The sequence below is a fragment of the Agelaius tricolor genome, unplaced genomic scaffold, assembly GCF_023055355.1.
Source record: "Agelaius tricolor isolate 1412-34295 unplaced genomic scaffold, bAgeTri1.0.p SCAF_10, whole genome shotgun sequence".
NCBI lineage: Eukaryota > Metazoa > Chordata > Aves > Passeriformes > Icteridae > Agelaius > Agelaius tricolor.
Genome location: NW_027269270.1, coordinates 13,759,480 through 13,776,244, shown reverse-complemented (window position 1 = coordinate 13,776,244; position 16,765 = coordinate 13,759,480). Strand labels below are relative to the sequence as shown.

General features: G+C 36.9%; 1 protein-coding gene across 4 annotated transcripts in view; it reads left to right on the top strand.

Moving 5' to 3' along the window:
* AGPS (alkylglycerone phosphate synthase) overlaps window positions 1–15,275 on the top strand; it is a 75,514-nt gene extending 60,239 nt beyond the window's left edge. For all 4 annotated transcript variants that reach the window (XM_071434851.1, XM_071434849.1, XM_071434850.1 and 1 more), the window contains 5 exons: window positions 912–973; window positions 2,743–2,832; window positions 3,208–3,307; window positions 4,990–5,047; window positions 11,942–15,275. In XM_071434851.1, the coding sequence (XP_071290952.1) occupies window positions 912–973; window positions 2,743–2,832; window positions 3,208–3,307; window positions 4,990–5,047; window positions 11,942–12,063 (432 nt within the window). In that variant the 3' untranslated portion in view covers window positions 12,064–15,275. The remainder of the gene's footprint in view (window positions 1–911; window positions 974–2,742; window positions 2,833–3,207; window positions 3,308–4,989; window positions 5,048–11,941) is intronic.
* The last annotated feature ends 1,490 nt before the right edge of the window (window positions 15,276–16,765 follow it).

Below are 16,765 nucleotides of genomic sequence, written 5' to 3'. Positions count from 1 at the left end.
ATAGCATCTTCAAAGAAACATGTCTTTCTCTGAAATCTGAGTGCAGGCTGCCTTGGATGATATCTCAGAGGTTGTATCAACCCAGGATCAACCTAGAGGTTGTATCTCTTCCATTTCTGAGCAGTGATTATTCATGGAATTCCATCTGCAAAACACCATCGACATTAATTTATATTCTTGTTAAGAATAGCAATAGTATTAATTTATTTTCTTGTTAAGAAAATAGCTTCTTATAAAGGGTAGGGAGATTAGATTGAAGAATCCACAGGGTGAATGAAATCAGAGGCTGGAGTGTACTTGAAATACTCATGTGCTCACTTGTCTTTTTACTCTTCTTTGGCAATCTGCTTATGACTGGTTTAAATCAGAATTCCAGCATAAAGGACTTTTAGTCTAAACTGCTGCAGATTTTAGTCTTACTGTTTGAGATTTTATTTTTCAGAACAGTATGCACATCCTGAGTGTTTGATTTGTTGGGGACAAATCACTGAATCTCCCTTTATTTCAGCAGGCTGTGTGTCAGATGGGAAGATGTTTGTCTTTTTTCTATCTAGACAGTGACTACATTGCACAAAAATATTTTCACTAGGTATTATACTGATGAGCACAGTCAAACTCTTGGCTTGGTACTATAGTGATAAAAATATTTGATTAGTGTAGATGTCCTGACAGTCTGACAAGTTATCTCAGTGTAGCCATGACATCAAAATGTTTGTCATCTTTAAGAGCTTCCCTGTTTCTCTATTAATAATAAACTTGCGTCAGTGGGACATATGGGTGTTTTTGCTAAATTAGAATTTCTGTTCTTCTGCAAACTAAAAAGTTGTTCACCTGATAACTGTGTAGCATACACTGGAATCCCAGATGCTGATGCTGAATGTTACTGATAATTTCCTTACTTTTTTTATTAGGACCTAGGCCTGGATTATTACATAATAGGAGAATCATTTGAGACATCTGTTCCTTGGGATAGGTAAACTCTGATTACTTTTCAGAATTTCTTAAAACTTGATTTCATTCAAATGGTTCCTAACTCATGTTTGCTCATGAGGATGCTTCTTTTAGGCCTTATATGTATTGGATGCAGCCTGACATACCTCGAGTCTTGCAGCTCTGTGTTCTTGCTAAAGTTGCTGATAAATTACATACCAGAATTTTATACATGCAGCGTATCAAGCTTTCAGTAGTATTTCATCTTAGGTTACCTTACTGTAACAAATTTAGAATTTGAAATTGCCCTGTTTAGGAGGCAGGACATTGGTGACAGTAATTACAGTGGGGGACGAGCAGCCACCTGTGTGGGATCAGCAGTGTATTTCAAAGGGATTAGTCTGTAGTGAAGATGAAAAAAATCAAATATATTTAAGTAAGTTTTTTTCTTTTTCCAGCAATGTAGGGAAATACTGAAAAGGTAACTTTTGCCCAAGATTGAGATCTTTTACCTAAGAGTATTTTATCTATTAGCTATGGTTGAGAAACATTTGACCACAACAGAGTTTAATATACAAAATCATTTTGGATGCTCTGGTCCATTTGATAAGGCTGAAATCTCTTAAATAGGATCTAAAGTGATTTGAATCAAAGCTTTACAGCATTCAATGCAAAGCCTGATGACTTAAGCTGGCAACCCTATACCCTTGCTATTGAATTTAGTGGTAATTGTAGATTTCAGCCCCTGTTTGAAAATTGGCACAATGTCCTAAGAGTGTAGAAGAAATTTGAGGACAATTTTAAAGTGAAAGTGCTCTTCCTTTTAGTTTTGTAGATTTTGAAGCATGCTAACTTCTTAGTCGCCAATTTTTTTGCCATCCCCTCATTTCAGACAACAATGAATTTTTACTTAAGAAAGTATTTTAAGTTGTCCCCACCAAAGCAAATGCTTTAAAAACCTTATTCTGCTTTGATTTATAAGGACCATGTAACTTCCATAAACTGATTACCTTGTTCTTGACAGGTAGCAGATACTTGAAAAAAATATTTAGCTGACTTTTTTATTCACTAAATGGTTAAATTCTCTTATGTTCTGTGAATCTTTAATGTAGTTCTAAATCTGTGTAAAACACCAAAATCTGAATTATAGCTCTGCAGACCTTTGTGGGAGAATGTGTAACTGAAGAAATGGTAATTTGGAAAACAGTGATTTCTTTTGCTCTAGCAATTTGTTTGCACCTGGATCTGTTCTAGAAGAACCTAAAAAAAAAAGGCAGAACAAGTATGGCTTCCAACAAGGTTTAATAGCTCATTGCCACATTAGAATTATAGTGTTTCAGGTTGGCAGAGTAATGCCCAGCTGAGGGATCTGCAAGTTTGGCCTTGCAGCAACACAAAGGTATGGTTTGTATGGTAGTACAGTTTGCCAGACCTTTGAGTTCTCAGGATTTCTTCTGTATTTGTCAACTACTTTTCCAAAACTTTGAGGCTATTTTGCTAAGAAAGTAGAGACATACAGAAGTAGGTAATCTCCTTATTTTTTTAAATACTGTTGATACCTCTTCCTTATGAAGAAGAGCTTTTAGGTTCTCTTGCTAGAGTAAACTTGCTATACAGAAGTGCAGAAAAAGCAGTGGAGTCTTGATGAGAACTATTCTTAGAACAAAGGCTAAGCTAGTTAACAGTGATTTTAGAAGGCACTCTTATGCTGTATTAGATTATGCTTTTTTAAAAGATTGTGAAGTTCTTTTTTTAGAAGCTATGTAAAATCAAATATTGAAATTTTATCTATTAATGTGTTTCCTGTTACAGGGTTTTGGACCTTTGTAGAAATGTAAAGGAAAGGATAGTACGAGAATGCAAAGAAAAGGGTGTTCAGTTTGCTCCTCTTTCCACCTGTAGGTAAGCCATGCAATAACAGAAATAATTTTTCTTGAATCTTTGTTCAGCAAGAGATCTGGTGATGATATTACAAATACTAGTAGCCTTAACCTTCCTCTTGAACGTGCAAGTGGATTACATGGAAGAGTTGAGAGTTCAAGCCTAAGCACTTCTTCCAATTGACAAGAGTCAATTGTAATGACTTAAGGGCTTCAACTTTCAAAGTCATAGCATTGAGTCACTCATGGATTAGGAGCAAAAAGGATGAAGAAATTTTTAAAAAAAGATGCTGTCCCTTTGAATAATATAGGAAGTAATCTTAGGAATTTTATGCTGTCAAATAGTGGTTGGCTTAATATCATAAAGCTTTGTTTGTAATGTAGTTCTCTTCAACAGGGTGACACAGACTTACGATGCAGGTGCATGTGTCTACTTCTACTTTGCCTTTAACTACAGAGGAATTAGTGATCCTATTCATGTCTATGAGCAAATTGAGGTAATGTATAAAGAAACAATAGTTAAAGGGGGAAAAGCTGATGACCTGTATTTTGTTCTGAACCTATTGGCCAAGCTTACTGAATTCTGCAGGAAAGAGCTCAAAAGCCTGTTTGTAAAGCTTTGATCATTATCAGTAATAAGAGGTACATGTTAATAGTTCATCAAATAGAGAAAAGGTTACCAGGTGACCATTTTAGATATCAGTACATGAATAGTTCTGACTGAAGTATAGAAGAGCTTGAGCTGGAGTTTCTTGAATGGCAGGAGCTTCAAACCTTAAACCCCAAATCCATGGGAAACTAGTCTTCCTTAGTTCCATTATTTACAAAACTACTTCTTCTGCTTAATACTCAGTCTGTAAAATGCATGGTAAAACTGACAAGATCATACCTTATTAATAGTGCTGCATGTAGAGAATAAGGAATGGTACTGTCTCATGCCTTTTCTGTTAGGCTGAGATAAGCATTGCTCTAAGTCCAGTCTATTAGACCAGTTGTAATCTGCTTCAGCATTGGCCAAGCAGCTCTGCAATACTTCTGCTGTAACACTTGGCTGATGAAACACTGAACATGCCTAGTTAGATGAAACAAACGTCCTTGTTACCTTCAAGATGGAATTCTTAGAAGGACTATAGCCAAACTGCTTTTTGTCCTACATTCTGGTTCCTAGCTCAAACTTCAGCACCAGAAAATTGCTAATAGGACTGTAGAGAAATAGTATTTAAAACTGGGATATCATTCTTTTCATGCTTATTCTTTAGAAATTTCTCTTGAATTTGGCAAGTGGATGCAAAGTTTTATCTACAAGTTCAGAGGCTTCCATGCTGTTGCATATAGGGCACTGAAGAATGTAATACTTGAGTATTTATTTAATGAAACTTACCTATATCTAGATATTTCTTTTATTGGAATTGGTTTGTCTGATGACATGAATGCACATTTTCCATTGTAGTAACTAAATTTAACCTAGCAAAGTGAGTTTGCTGACCAAGTATATGTACTGTATGGCAGACTGAAAAAAACTCTCTTAACTGCACAGCTGCAGCTATATATATATATAAAAGAGTACACTCTTAGAAAAGAAAACATGTAGTGCTTGGGCTTAGAAAAGCTTTCATTGTTTACACCTTCTAAGCTCTCTAATTATTCAGAAGTGAATGGGAAGATTCTGTAACGTGAACATTCTCAACATAAAAAACTAAATTCTGTTTTCTGCCACAAACTGCACCCATGAAAAGGTTGTTGTAAAGTACCTCACTGCCTCAACCAGGATATTGGAAATCTGGGTTGAACTCTGATCTGAATAAGAATCTTGACTTGCTCTGACAAGCCTGTTTTAAGACTTCTTTTTTGATACTTAATCATCTTCCAAATGAGCATCCCAGTCACTGGATATTTAAGTTTTGGCAATGGGAAAGTGATCCAGAATACTCTATTCTTGAGTAGTACATTTGTTACAAGAGATGCCATTTGAAATATCATGGTTTTGATGTTTATTTAGAAGACTCTTACTTACCTTTATCTACAGGCTTGAACTATAATGTTTACCTATATAATACACCCTAATGACTTCAGAAACTTTTCATATACCTGTGTGTATGAGTGCAATAGCAAGCATTTCATGAAATCCAAAAGTCTTGTGCAATTGCTGTTGAATAAATACCATCTCTTTCAAATTTAGAGGGCTGCTAGAGAAGAAATACTTGCCAATGGAGGAAGTCTTTCACATCACCATGGAGGTAATGTTCTCAGTCTAAAGTTAGTCTCTTTGATACTGCTAAGTATTCATGAGTACATAAAATAGTTTGTAGTAGAATTCTGAAAAATATTTCATGGCATTAACTGAAATTACTGGGGGAGGGCTGAGGGAGGAAGGAGATCTCCTGGCATTTTATCTAGAAACTTCTCACTCTTTTTCCAGTTTGATCAGGTTGTCTTAAACAAGTTTTACTGATTGTTCTGTAGATATATATATTCAGTTACTAAAACTTCAAATGTGATTTTCAAAGTTTTAACAGTTTTGTGTCCCTTGTGGCTTTGTGAATGCTGTTTGCCGAAATTCCAGAGCACTTAGGCCAAGTGTCTGAATAAAAGAGCCAGTGACTTTGAACTGGACTATGTTGCAATCTACCATTTGTTGCACAATTGATGTTATGTAAGTGTTGACTTTACTGGCCTGCTATCTGATAAGTTCTAGTTGCCTAGTTTCCTCTCTTGGAGCTTGGGGATTGCTTGTGTTACTAGAATCTGTACTAGAATCTCCACAAGATATTTTATGCTTTAATATTAAGAACCAATGTCCTGTATAAGCAATACTTCCTATACCTGATGCTTTATATATGCTTTTCCCACATACATGGGTAATCTAATTTGATTGCATGCACTCTATATAATGTTATAACCTTGGATGTCAGGAAGACTTGTGATGTCAGTGTGATTTGTGCAGCTACCTTCTTGAAAATTATTATTTTCATATATTTCTTCTTTCTGCTCTCTTGGGGCATTGCCCTGTCACAGATAAAAGAGCAAAGAAGTGTAGTGGTTTAAAACTAGAGAAAAAAATTTTAATTCTAAAAGCTCTGTGTGGGGCAAAAAATTAAAGGGCAGAAGCTGTGCTTTAAAACATGTCAGTTACTTTCTAATCTTGAAGGGAACTTGAACTTAAACTTTTAACTAGGGCTGTTTTCAGGCATCTTGTTTTGTGATGGCAACTGAAATGGACTCTGCTTTAGCAGTATCAGGATATTGAGGGATGTATAGGTAATAACATGAGTGAAAAGGTTTCAGTAGTTTGTGTTTGATATGCCCTTACAGTCCTTGATTAAATCTTTAACATGGTGGTGTAGTGGACCTGTCAGTTCTCACACACTGGATGTGGGATTACCCCCTTGATGTACTCTCATGCCTTCCCTGCCGTGGCACTCTGTTTTACTGTGACTAGCATTCCATCCAACTCACATGTAGCTGGAGCTTGTCACACATTTGGATGTATTTGCCCTCACCATGTAAAACCTTGCTTACCACATGTGTTAAACAAGAAAAAAAAATTATATAGCATTTTCAAACCCTTGCATGCTTGAACCTTATGACTCCACAGCTATGAAAACTGGATTTCTGTTTGACTTTGTAAGCTCCTGTTGTATGCATGACTGCCTCTGATACTGATATATATTTTCCACTTTGAGTGGTTTTGTCTGGCAGTTCATTGTGTTTAATATTCAAGATTAATTTTTTTCCAGTGCTTAGATGTGGTGCTGAAAATTAGCCTAATATTGTCAGTTTTATATACTGACCTTCAAGCCTTATAACTCTTAGCACTGACTGGTCTATTGTGTAGGGTAAAAGAAAGTACTGGTGCAATTTCCTTTGGTGTTTGTCTTGTAATTGTGATTAATAACAGCTGTTTTCACTATCTGGAAACAGGCTGATTTGTCTGCCTACAATCACACTGTGATAAATGGAGCTATTTTAACTCTGGGTTGTGTATCAAAGAAAACAGATGTAGTCTGGGACTTGAGGCTATAGGAAATGCAAAGCCTGCTTAAGTCAATGTTCATATACTCCTTGAGTGAAGAAATGGTCATGTATGACAGTTTGAGTTGTGTAAATGTATAAATTACTTTACATCTGGGGAAGTACCAACTGCAGGTAGGTGCACAGTGAGAACTGAAATAACTTTTAACTTTCTGAAGAGTAGCTTCAGAAGGACTTTACTGTGGATAAATCTTCCTTCCCCCACCCCCCATTATAGTTGTCACCCTGTCTTGACTGTGTCCTATGCTCAGAAAGGGACATTGCACAGCTTTGATCCTTCTTTCTGGGCACTGGGATTTAGATTTAGATTTGAGAGTCTTGTAAGTTTGCTAGAGAGCCATAGATAGTGTTTAGAAACTTAGCATTTAAAAAGCAGCATTAGGAGTGACAATTTCTTGTAGATACAAGTTCAAGTTCAAATAAATAATTATTCTAATCATTTTAGCAAGCCCTTAAAACATCCATATGATGTGTCACACTTGAATTCTTTTATCAAACATGCCTTTTTTTTTGTACACATGAAATAATGTGCTGAGGAGGCACCATTAGGTATGACTGGTGTATAAATACAACTATAGCCCCTTTAGGTACACCATCAGAAAGGGACAAGGTTGGATTTGTACCTGATCCCTTTCATATTACCAAGCTAAGGAACATGTAAAACTAAGCAGTGTAAAAAGTAATGATACATTGCTTCCCTTTGAGGCACTGTTTTAACTACAACTGGTTGCTTCAGGAAACAATTATCAAATTGTGGGGTTGAGGAAAATAGCCCCATTTAGCCACTTAACATAATAGAACTAATTTTCTTCTACTTCCTAGACAGCTGATTAGAATAAAGGTTAACTATGTAGCCTGTGATGCATAGGTTTAGCTATAGTATCAATGGCAGTTTATGTTGGAAAACAAAAAATAAGAAAAAAATCCCACAACACTAAAAACAAAAGCAAAACCCCTAAAACAAAACAAAGGGAAAAACAAACCTTACACCTTGTTTGCATTCAATTACATATTTGACATTGCAATTCTTTGGCATTAAGAGGCTGTGGCTAATACACTGCAATAATTAACTCAGACAAACTACAGAATCTGAAATGATAAAGTTCTTTTATGAGGGGGAGTTGAGCACTAACACATTCTTTTCTCTTCTACACAGGGGAAAAAAAAATCTTCCCTTGGGTTAAGCATACTAGAGCTTGTTCTACTCATTAGAATGAGTTGAAACTGATACATTTGTTAGACATGGAGTAACCTCATGTGAAATAATACAATAACACAGTTGTATTTTCCTCCTTGGTCTGTTGGAAGTCTTAATAGAATAGTCGTCTTCAGTGCCTTTTCAAAAAAAAAATTAAAAAGGAAAGGACCTCCTGATTCATCACCAGCAAACTTGAAAGTATTATTTCAGCTATTAAGATACCAAGTGAAAATATGCTAAGTGTTATGGTAGTGAGGTGTTAATTATGCAGTAGACTTGGTGTACTGGTCCAATATCCTCCAGTGCTGCCATGTTTTACATTAATGCACTGACCTTTCTCAGTATTACAGAGTTCTCCCTGGAAGAGTAATAGCATGTTTAGCAGACTGTAAGGGCAGAGAGCTGCTTTCTGGAGGGACAGCTAGCTTCAGGAAGAGCAGCAGCTGCATGAGCCTCATCCTTCTTAGGACCTGTCACTGCTGCTCCTGTTGCAAAGCTGTTGTTATGCAACTCTTCGAGTTGAAAGGGCTGGAGCAGAGGAAGTCCAGAGCCATGTGCAGTGCCATCAGAACCTATTTCCACTGGGACAACACAGTGCTATAAATCTGTTCTGCATGGGTGTAGAGTAATTCCTGAAATCAATCAACTACATGAAAACTTTTCTTACAGAACTGTTCATGTGTTCCCTGGTACTTCATATTCCAAAAGTGAGAATACCAATTGCTGCCTGCTGTTTGCTCACTCCATTTGTAGCCATCCAGATGCATTTTCAGAGATGTGCAAGTGAAAAAGGACAATGGAAAGATGAACTTTTCCAATGAAACCAACATGGAGCAGTATCAGAGCTGGGGAAAAGTTACTTAGCGAGTTCACATATTTCTCTTTCATATGTGGACTAGAATGATAGATAAAAAGCTAAAATAAAGTTGGTGCTGGACTGTCTTTGGAGTTGCTACTGAACAAGCTCCTTGGCTTTCTGATCTGAAGTACCTTGTGAGAAGTAGGCTCCCTGCCATGCTGTGGGGTTTGTACTCAGTGTAATAGGCTGGGGTTCAGATTGGAGGTTTCTGGCTTCCTAGCAGTGAATGTTTTAAGGCACTATTAGACTGCTCAGCACACTTCAGGAACAGGCCACTTGCCATCTGTGAAACTTGAAGACAGATTCTCTTGTACCTCATCTTGGATCACAGAATGGGTGAGGTTGCAAGGGCCCACAATGGGTCATTTTCATCCAATTTCCCTGCTCAGACAGGGCCATCCTAGAGCACTATTGCACAGGGTGGCATCCAGAAGGTTCTTGAATATCTCCACTCCCTCTCTGGGCAATCTGTTCCAGTGCTTGGGCACCTGAACAGTAAATAAATTATTCCTTATGCTTAGATGGAATTTCTTGTGCCTGTTGCCTCTTGGACTTCTGCTTGGCACCACCAAGCAGAGCCTGGCTCCATCTTCTTTACAGATGCAAGATTAAGTGTCTTCAGAGGGAGAAGATGCAAGAAGGACGGGCTGTGTTTGTTTCCAGTTGGGGCACAGGGATTGTGCATGTGATGGTGTGTATGGCTGAGTGCACAAGTAGTAACTTGCTGTGCTAAGCTACTACAAACACATAAACATAGAGCTAAAACTGAAAAGCCTACACTTCCTTTAGGCTAGAAATGGGAAGTTGGTTTTCTGTAGTCTGTGATAAGATCAGGCCCAACTGAGATCTTGTTGGTGGGAAGTTGAGGCTTCCTTGAGCACAAAGCTGTTCTTTAGCTAGGCTTAGAGTGGAGGTAGGCAACTTTGTCACTTAGAATTATTTTTATGTTCACACTAACATCTTTAACTATTATGGCATTTTCTTCCTCTTTTCCTTTTCTCATCCGTGAAGCCATTTGGCTTGTGCTGTGGAGGAGAAGCACCAGAAAATGCATAGCACAGCACTAACCTGAAGTGAAACTTTATATAGACCTTTTGAAGTGCTGCTCTCATTTTCACAGAGCCTTTCCTTCTCTTGGTCTGTTTTCCATTTTATCTGATGGACCAGCTTAGAATTAGGAGAGAGTGCTTCAAGGCTTTTTAACTCTAATGTGAAACTTGAGTAGTTGAAAATTCCACGGATGTTTTATTGGCATGAACAGTAGGAGCAGGGGATCAACATCGCTGTTACCAAGGGGTTAAAATCTTTTTGTTGAGCATGTTTGTGAAGGACTGCTGGTAACTGTAGTACAGCTTTTTTTGTTTCCAGTTCACTAATCAGATGTATGTTAGATTTATTATTGCGAAAGTATAAACCATAGAAAATTTGACAAGATAGATGTGTAAATTATCACTTTGACAGAACTAATGATGCACTCCAAGCACCTTCTGTTTTCCAGCACTTGGTGAGCGACTTCATTAAATATGCAACGACTGTTTGGTGCTGTTCAGACAGTAGTTCAGTTCCTTGTGGAATTGCATTATTACTGGAGGTGTAAAAGAGGCAGGCATGCTAGCTGTTGGGCATCCTGCTGTGATTCTAATGTGCTCCATCTTGTTGGAGCAGTTGTTTGCAGTCTTTTCAGGACAATTACATCCATAACCACAGAACACATTCACTGAAACTATATTACAGATAACAGTTGAGAATAGTAATGACTGTTCTTCAGCTGCTTGGGTAAGAGCCAGTGTGAGTGACTTAAGGGGATGGTCAAGCCACATCCACAATTCAGGTGTTTTGTAGCAGTGTTAAAGTTTTAACAGATTGAATTTGACCACGTCAGTGTGCTCAGACAGTCACGTTGTAGTGACAATATATTCACAGATGGAGATTCTTTCTTGAGCTGGGGCTGCAAAATACAGCCAGGGTTTGTACCACATGACATTCTTTTTGTCCTTAAGTTGTGATCTTTGATCTTGACACACATGCTGCTAATAGTCATTTTCTAGCAAACTGCAGGTTTCATTCTGTCTCACATTATTTGCTTTTTCTGTTGGCATTGTGACTGGCTTGTATTCCTAAAGGTATAAATATACTCTGTTCTCCAGAGGTGTCCCAGTAATTTATTATTCTGATGACAGTTTGATGGTTACCATGAAACAGGGCACAAAAGATAGCTTGAATTTAGCTTCAGATACTCTTAAAGCTTCTGTTTCTCAAACCTTTACTATGTCTTTTGATACTAACAAATGGCTTGTGTTTCAGGCTGGCAAGTTTAATGCTAAGGCGTGTTTAATGAAAAAAATGTCCTCAGTTTTGAATGATCTGTTAATCAGAGTTGATGATTTGGTTAATTAGCATGTGAACACTTGGCCATTTAACAGGACTATTGTGAGAATGTAGTAAAATGAGTTCTTGAAAGATTGTTTCAGCTTTGTTTGTATTTGGTGTTTTTTGTGAATAGCCATTTTTACATGCGAAACAAAGCTCTTGTGTAGTGGTATTGAGCAATTACCAGCCAGCATAGAAATTTTTAAATTAAATATTAAGTCTTCTTCATATAAACATTTTTTGCTATTTAAACCAATACTGCTTTAAGCTTGATTATCGAGTTATGTTTTCACTTTAAAGTAATCAAAAAATATGGGGTTCTGCTTTTTAGTAATCTCCTCTACAGTTTATAACTTAAAATTAGTTTGTGGCTTTTTAAAACTTACTACTGATTCCTTGTCTTAATAGAACATGTGATTTCAGCCTAAGCTTCATCTAAATTTCATAGTTTCTAAAGAAAGTAGACAGTGTGGAACACAGTCTTCCTCTGGGAGTATGCTGAGCTTAATGAGCTTGATAGTCTGGTGGGCTCAATAAATCAAATAAAGCAAAACATTTCTCATTTTTGAATAAAAGCATTTATCACACAGTGTTTATTCATTCATGGTCACAAGATTGATTGGCTCCTAGAATCCTGCCGTATATTGAAACACTTTGTTTTTGTTTTTCCAGTAGGCAAATTGCGGAAGCGCTGGATGAAGGAGAGCATCTCTGATGTTGGCATGGGAATGCTGAGATCTGTTAAAGAATATGTGGACCCCAATAACATCTTTGGAAACAAAAATCTTTTATAAAGCCCTCCACAAATGATGTACTAAAAATTAAAAATTACTGTTGAAATTCCTCCACTTTCATTGTATTGATATCCCAGTAATCAAATATAACATAGACTAAACTTTCAAAACTAGTAACTTCCATTGATTTTTGCTACTCCCTTCCCCCTTCCCCCAATAAAGTGTAAACATCACTGTTAATGTTTATGGACTTTTACTTAACAATGTTCCAACCTACTGGGCATAAAGTACTAACCAGGAAATGCAAATCTGGGTTTCCAAGTTGGGCTAGGCAGCACAGCTGACAGTATTTTCAGTGCTGGATACTGCCAGATGTTTCTTACTTAAAGCATCCCCCGCCAGGAGGACAAAGACTGACAACAGTGTTTTCTACAGATGCAGCTGCACAGCCCAGCCTCTTGCTAAAGGAAAGCTGCTGAGACAGATGAGAGAACACCATGGAGTACCTCCCTGTACTGCATTAAGTATGTAACAGACTTGTAACCAGCAAATACTCATACTATAAATATAGGCTTTCATCAAAAGAGACAGTGTAAGTCAAACTACTAAAAATTCAGTAGTCTCTCACTGTAATACTACTGGAAAATCTTACACAATTGAGCTGTTCTGAGTTGTATTTGCATTGCTGGGATAATCTTAAATTAATTGTAGGTCAGTCACTAAGTTTTGTACAATGGACATTTCTCACTGTATGTTGAAAACAGGTTTGTAACAAAATTTTGTGTTCATCTGTACTTCAGTCCTAGTGTGTATGGGTTTTGTTCCCGTTGTTTGTTTTGCACAGATGCAAAATATCTTTTTCAGTTACTCAGATGAAACTGCCCAGCACTGTCTTTTGAAACAGTCACAACAGTTTAATAAAACACTTAAATGGACAACCTACTGTCATCCTGGAAGTGAGATTTCCCATTTAAGTTTTGTACAGTTTCCTGTGGCCTTTATGAATCATTTATTTACTTCACAAGTAGCCACTATTTTAACTGTCCATGGAACTTTATGAAAATGAAATATTTTCTTGATCAGTATCATGTGAGAGTAAGCATTTTTACATTGAAACTTGAATCGTAATCAGTAAAATAAACAAAATATTTGTCAATACTCATGATCCATTTTTAAGGTGGGTTCTTTCTTAAAGCAAATTATCCAACTTTTTGATAATTAATGTATATGCATAAGATAGAAAAAATACAGACTATCCTTTGAGGACTCTGTCTCTAGTCAACTGCTTCACATCTCTGTAGTGTCAGTTTGGACACCTTTTGTATTGGTAGTGCCCTTAATGAGGAGAAAATTATAAATTGCATTTTTGTTTTTAAACTATTTTAGAATACTCTCTAATTAACTTTCAGTTTTAGTAATATACCAAAAAAATATAAAATGCTTGAAAAGATACTGCATATCAGACAACTCTGAACTTGTTCTAAGATTAATTTCAATGCTACAGTTCAAATGATTGAAAAACATGGACACTCAGACCATAACTTTAAACTGCATGCTGTCAAGGTAATTGAAGAAAACTCTTTTATGATCTGCTGGTCATAAGACTGAATGTTCATGTGATATTGTTAATGCAGCTGGAATTATTTTGAATGGTCTTTATTTCACAACATTTCAGTATAAAAATATATTATTTTTCCTTGTCCCGTGGTTGGTATTTCAGCAGTAACCAAAACAGTGGGGGGTAGTCTGTTGTGGGAAACGGAGCCTTTGCACTGTGGTTAAGTGTTCCTTAAGTGCACAGAGGTGTCTGGGGGAGTGGCTCTGTGCAGGGCTGTGCAGGGACTGCCTCACCTCAGCTGCTCTGCTCGTGGGGACTCCCTGGCCACGGCTGGCCTCTTGCTCATGACTTGTGCCACTCCCCAGTGGAGACTTTTCTAGAAGCTGGTAAATATGAAGGGTGTTTATGTGCCTCAATGAAAGTTTATGTAACTATGAAGAATTAATTTCGAAGGAAAGCATGTGAAGCTTTTATGCAGAATGACAGCACAGAGTAGAACACGTAGTTATAGCTTAGTAATACTGATCTCTTAAGATTTTGACTACAGTACAACATAGCTCTGCAACATCCGTCTCATTTTTTAATTTTCTGACTATGGTTTCCTCATCCTTTTTTGTATTGTAAGTACACAGTTAAAAGGTAAAAACTCCTTACACACTCTAGCCTTTACATAGCCACTGACTTCTGAAGTGATTTAAAATGCAGTAAAGATTTTTACTGTATGTCAGTTGTCTTATGGGAAGGTGAAATAACAGGCTCCAAGGGTCCCAAATGACCGTCACTGGATATATGTCTGAGGAAGAAATTAACACTCAATGTAATGAATATTGCTGTCTTCCTAAATATTCTCTTATGAAGTGGTCAGAGCTTAGTTGAAACTGCAGTTGAAACATATGTATTACTGTCTTTAATTTCACATTGCTAATGAAAATAGAAAAAAATGTAATGCAAGTTCAGAAGACCTAGATAGAGATCATTCACCATTTAAAGGAAATCTTACTGTCTCTAATACTGTGGTCTTCCACCACTCTTCCTTCTGTATGCTCTACTTTCTTTCTACAGACTTAACTTCTTGTAGCTGCAGCCTGTTCAGAGATGGAGTTTGATCCATGCAGATTAGAAGTGCTGGTGCATAACAAAACTTTTGCATTTGCTTGAGTATTCTGGCCATACATAAGTTACAAGCAGTTTTAATTAAGCTTGTAATAACTTCCAATTACACAGTTTCTGCTCCCTTTGAATGAGGAAAGGTACAGGCAGTGACTGTGGCTTGACTGTAAAATATGTTTACATTAGAGAGACCTTTATAAAAGTTTGGAGGGAAAAGAAGCAAATCTGTTAAAAGCTGATCCAGGCTCTAAATCTTACAGTCAAAGAAAAACATGTCTTGATTTGACTTACATTACAATGGTTAAGTTAGAGATGTCATCTTTGCCTTACAGCTGTGAACAGAGGCCAGGCCAAATAGTTCTTCCGTAGCAATGTTAATTAACTGAAACCAATTTCAAAGGCAGGGATACATTAGCACTGAAATCCAGAAAACACACTGCTTCTCTGTCTTGGAAATGTATGTTTATCAAGGTTGTAATTTAATTTTCTGAAAATAAAGCCAAACAGTGTTTGTCATTTTAGTGTGAGATTAACTGTAAAGCTTCAGTTGTAATGTTAAGAGATTACAGAACCTTATATTATTAATAAAATCAGCCTAAACCAGTATGTGTTTTTTGTGATGAAACTAAACAAATATATTCTACTAACTTGTCATATTACTTCATTTTAATTTGGTGATGAACTCTTACCTAAGGAAAACTATTAGGAAAGCTTTGGCACGTGCTGGGAGAGAAGAGACTGAATTTATAAATCTATGATAGTAGGAGCTGTGTTTTTGTGTCTCATGTAAAGCACAACAGGAAAGACAGGATTTCAGGGAAGGAAGGGCAAAACAACACCAGGCTATTTGGGTCAGAATTTCACCTCTTTGGTCAGGGCAGGATGGGGACCATGTTCAGCTGCTATTTGAAAGCTCTTTCAATATAATACAGAAGCAGACCTTGTCTTACTTATCTTCCCCATATTTCAAAGCCCTGTTGTATTGAGCTGTTGCAATAGGTAAATCATTTCCTGCTGCTGTGCTCATCTCTCATGTAACCTCCTTGTTACAGGTCCTGAATCTGTTAAAGTTCTGCATGCAGCAATGCATCACATGTGGGCAGAAGCAGTATTTCTCAGTTACCTGCATCATTGCTATGAAGATTTTGTGCTTTTTAAACCAAACTTGCTGAAACCACACGTTGCTTTTAAGAAATGTTGCATTGTCTTGTGTTAGCACTGTTATTCAGTCTTAACACATTGCACAAAACCTGCAAAAGTCAAAGTGTGCAGGGGACAGAAGAACTAATGACATGGTTCACCATGTTGAACTATGACAATTGCTCAATATGATCCAAATTTTTGTGTGTGCTTGCTCACAGGAAGGAGACTACCTCGTCATCAAGCATTTGTGTTTTCCTTCTATTAACAGCATTAAAATGAAGTATTTTTACTTGGATCCAGTGAGTCTCAATCTGAAGGAGATTTTAGATGATGATATACTTGTCTCAGTATGACAGCCAGACCCCATCAGTGTTCTCTTTGTTTGAAATACATAAATTTTATAAGAAGTTGGATCTGAACTCACAGCTGTGTAAATACTACAGGCTCACTGTTTATGGTTTTATAGTCCCAACACTGACTTTGAATTCCACATTACCTTTAACATGAATTGATGTCTTTCCTCAGTCTCTCTATGGAGACCAGAATTGGCAGGTGGCTGCTTTTTTCAGTGGCAGCTTTAAGGTCTGCTTTGCTCAAAGGGCAAAGGTGGCAAAGGTGGTCAAAAATACTGTTCAAAGATGTTTGCTGTGCTGTCTCTGAAAATTACTAGTGCTGTTAGTTTGAAATTAAGGATTCCATTTCAAAAATGGGGCTACAATATTTTAAATTGTACTGTTATTTGCACTACTTAACGATACAAATTGCAATAATATGTACCTTTACTGAAATGCTGTGAAATGTTTCATTTATGAATTTGTTTTTGCACTTTGGAAAAACAAAACATTGATTTTTTTAAAGGGAAACTTTATTAATCTTTCATTTTGATTCAGAATAAATCTAAATTTCAATTGACTGTTCATAATTTCCAGTATAACATTGATATCTGAGCAG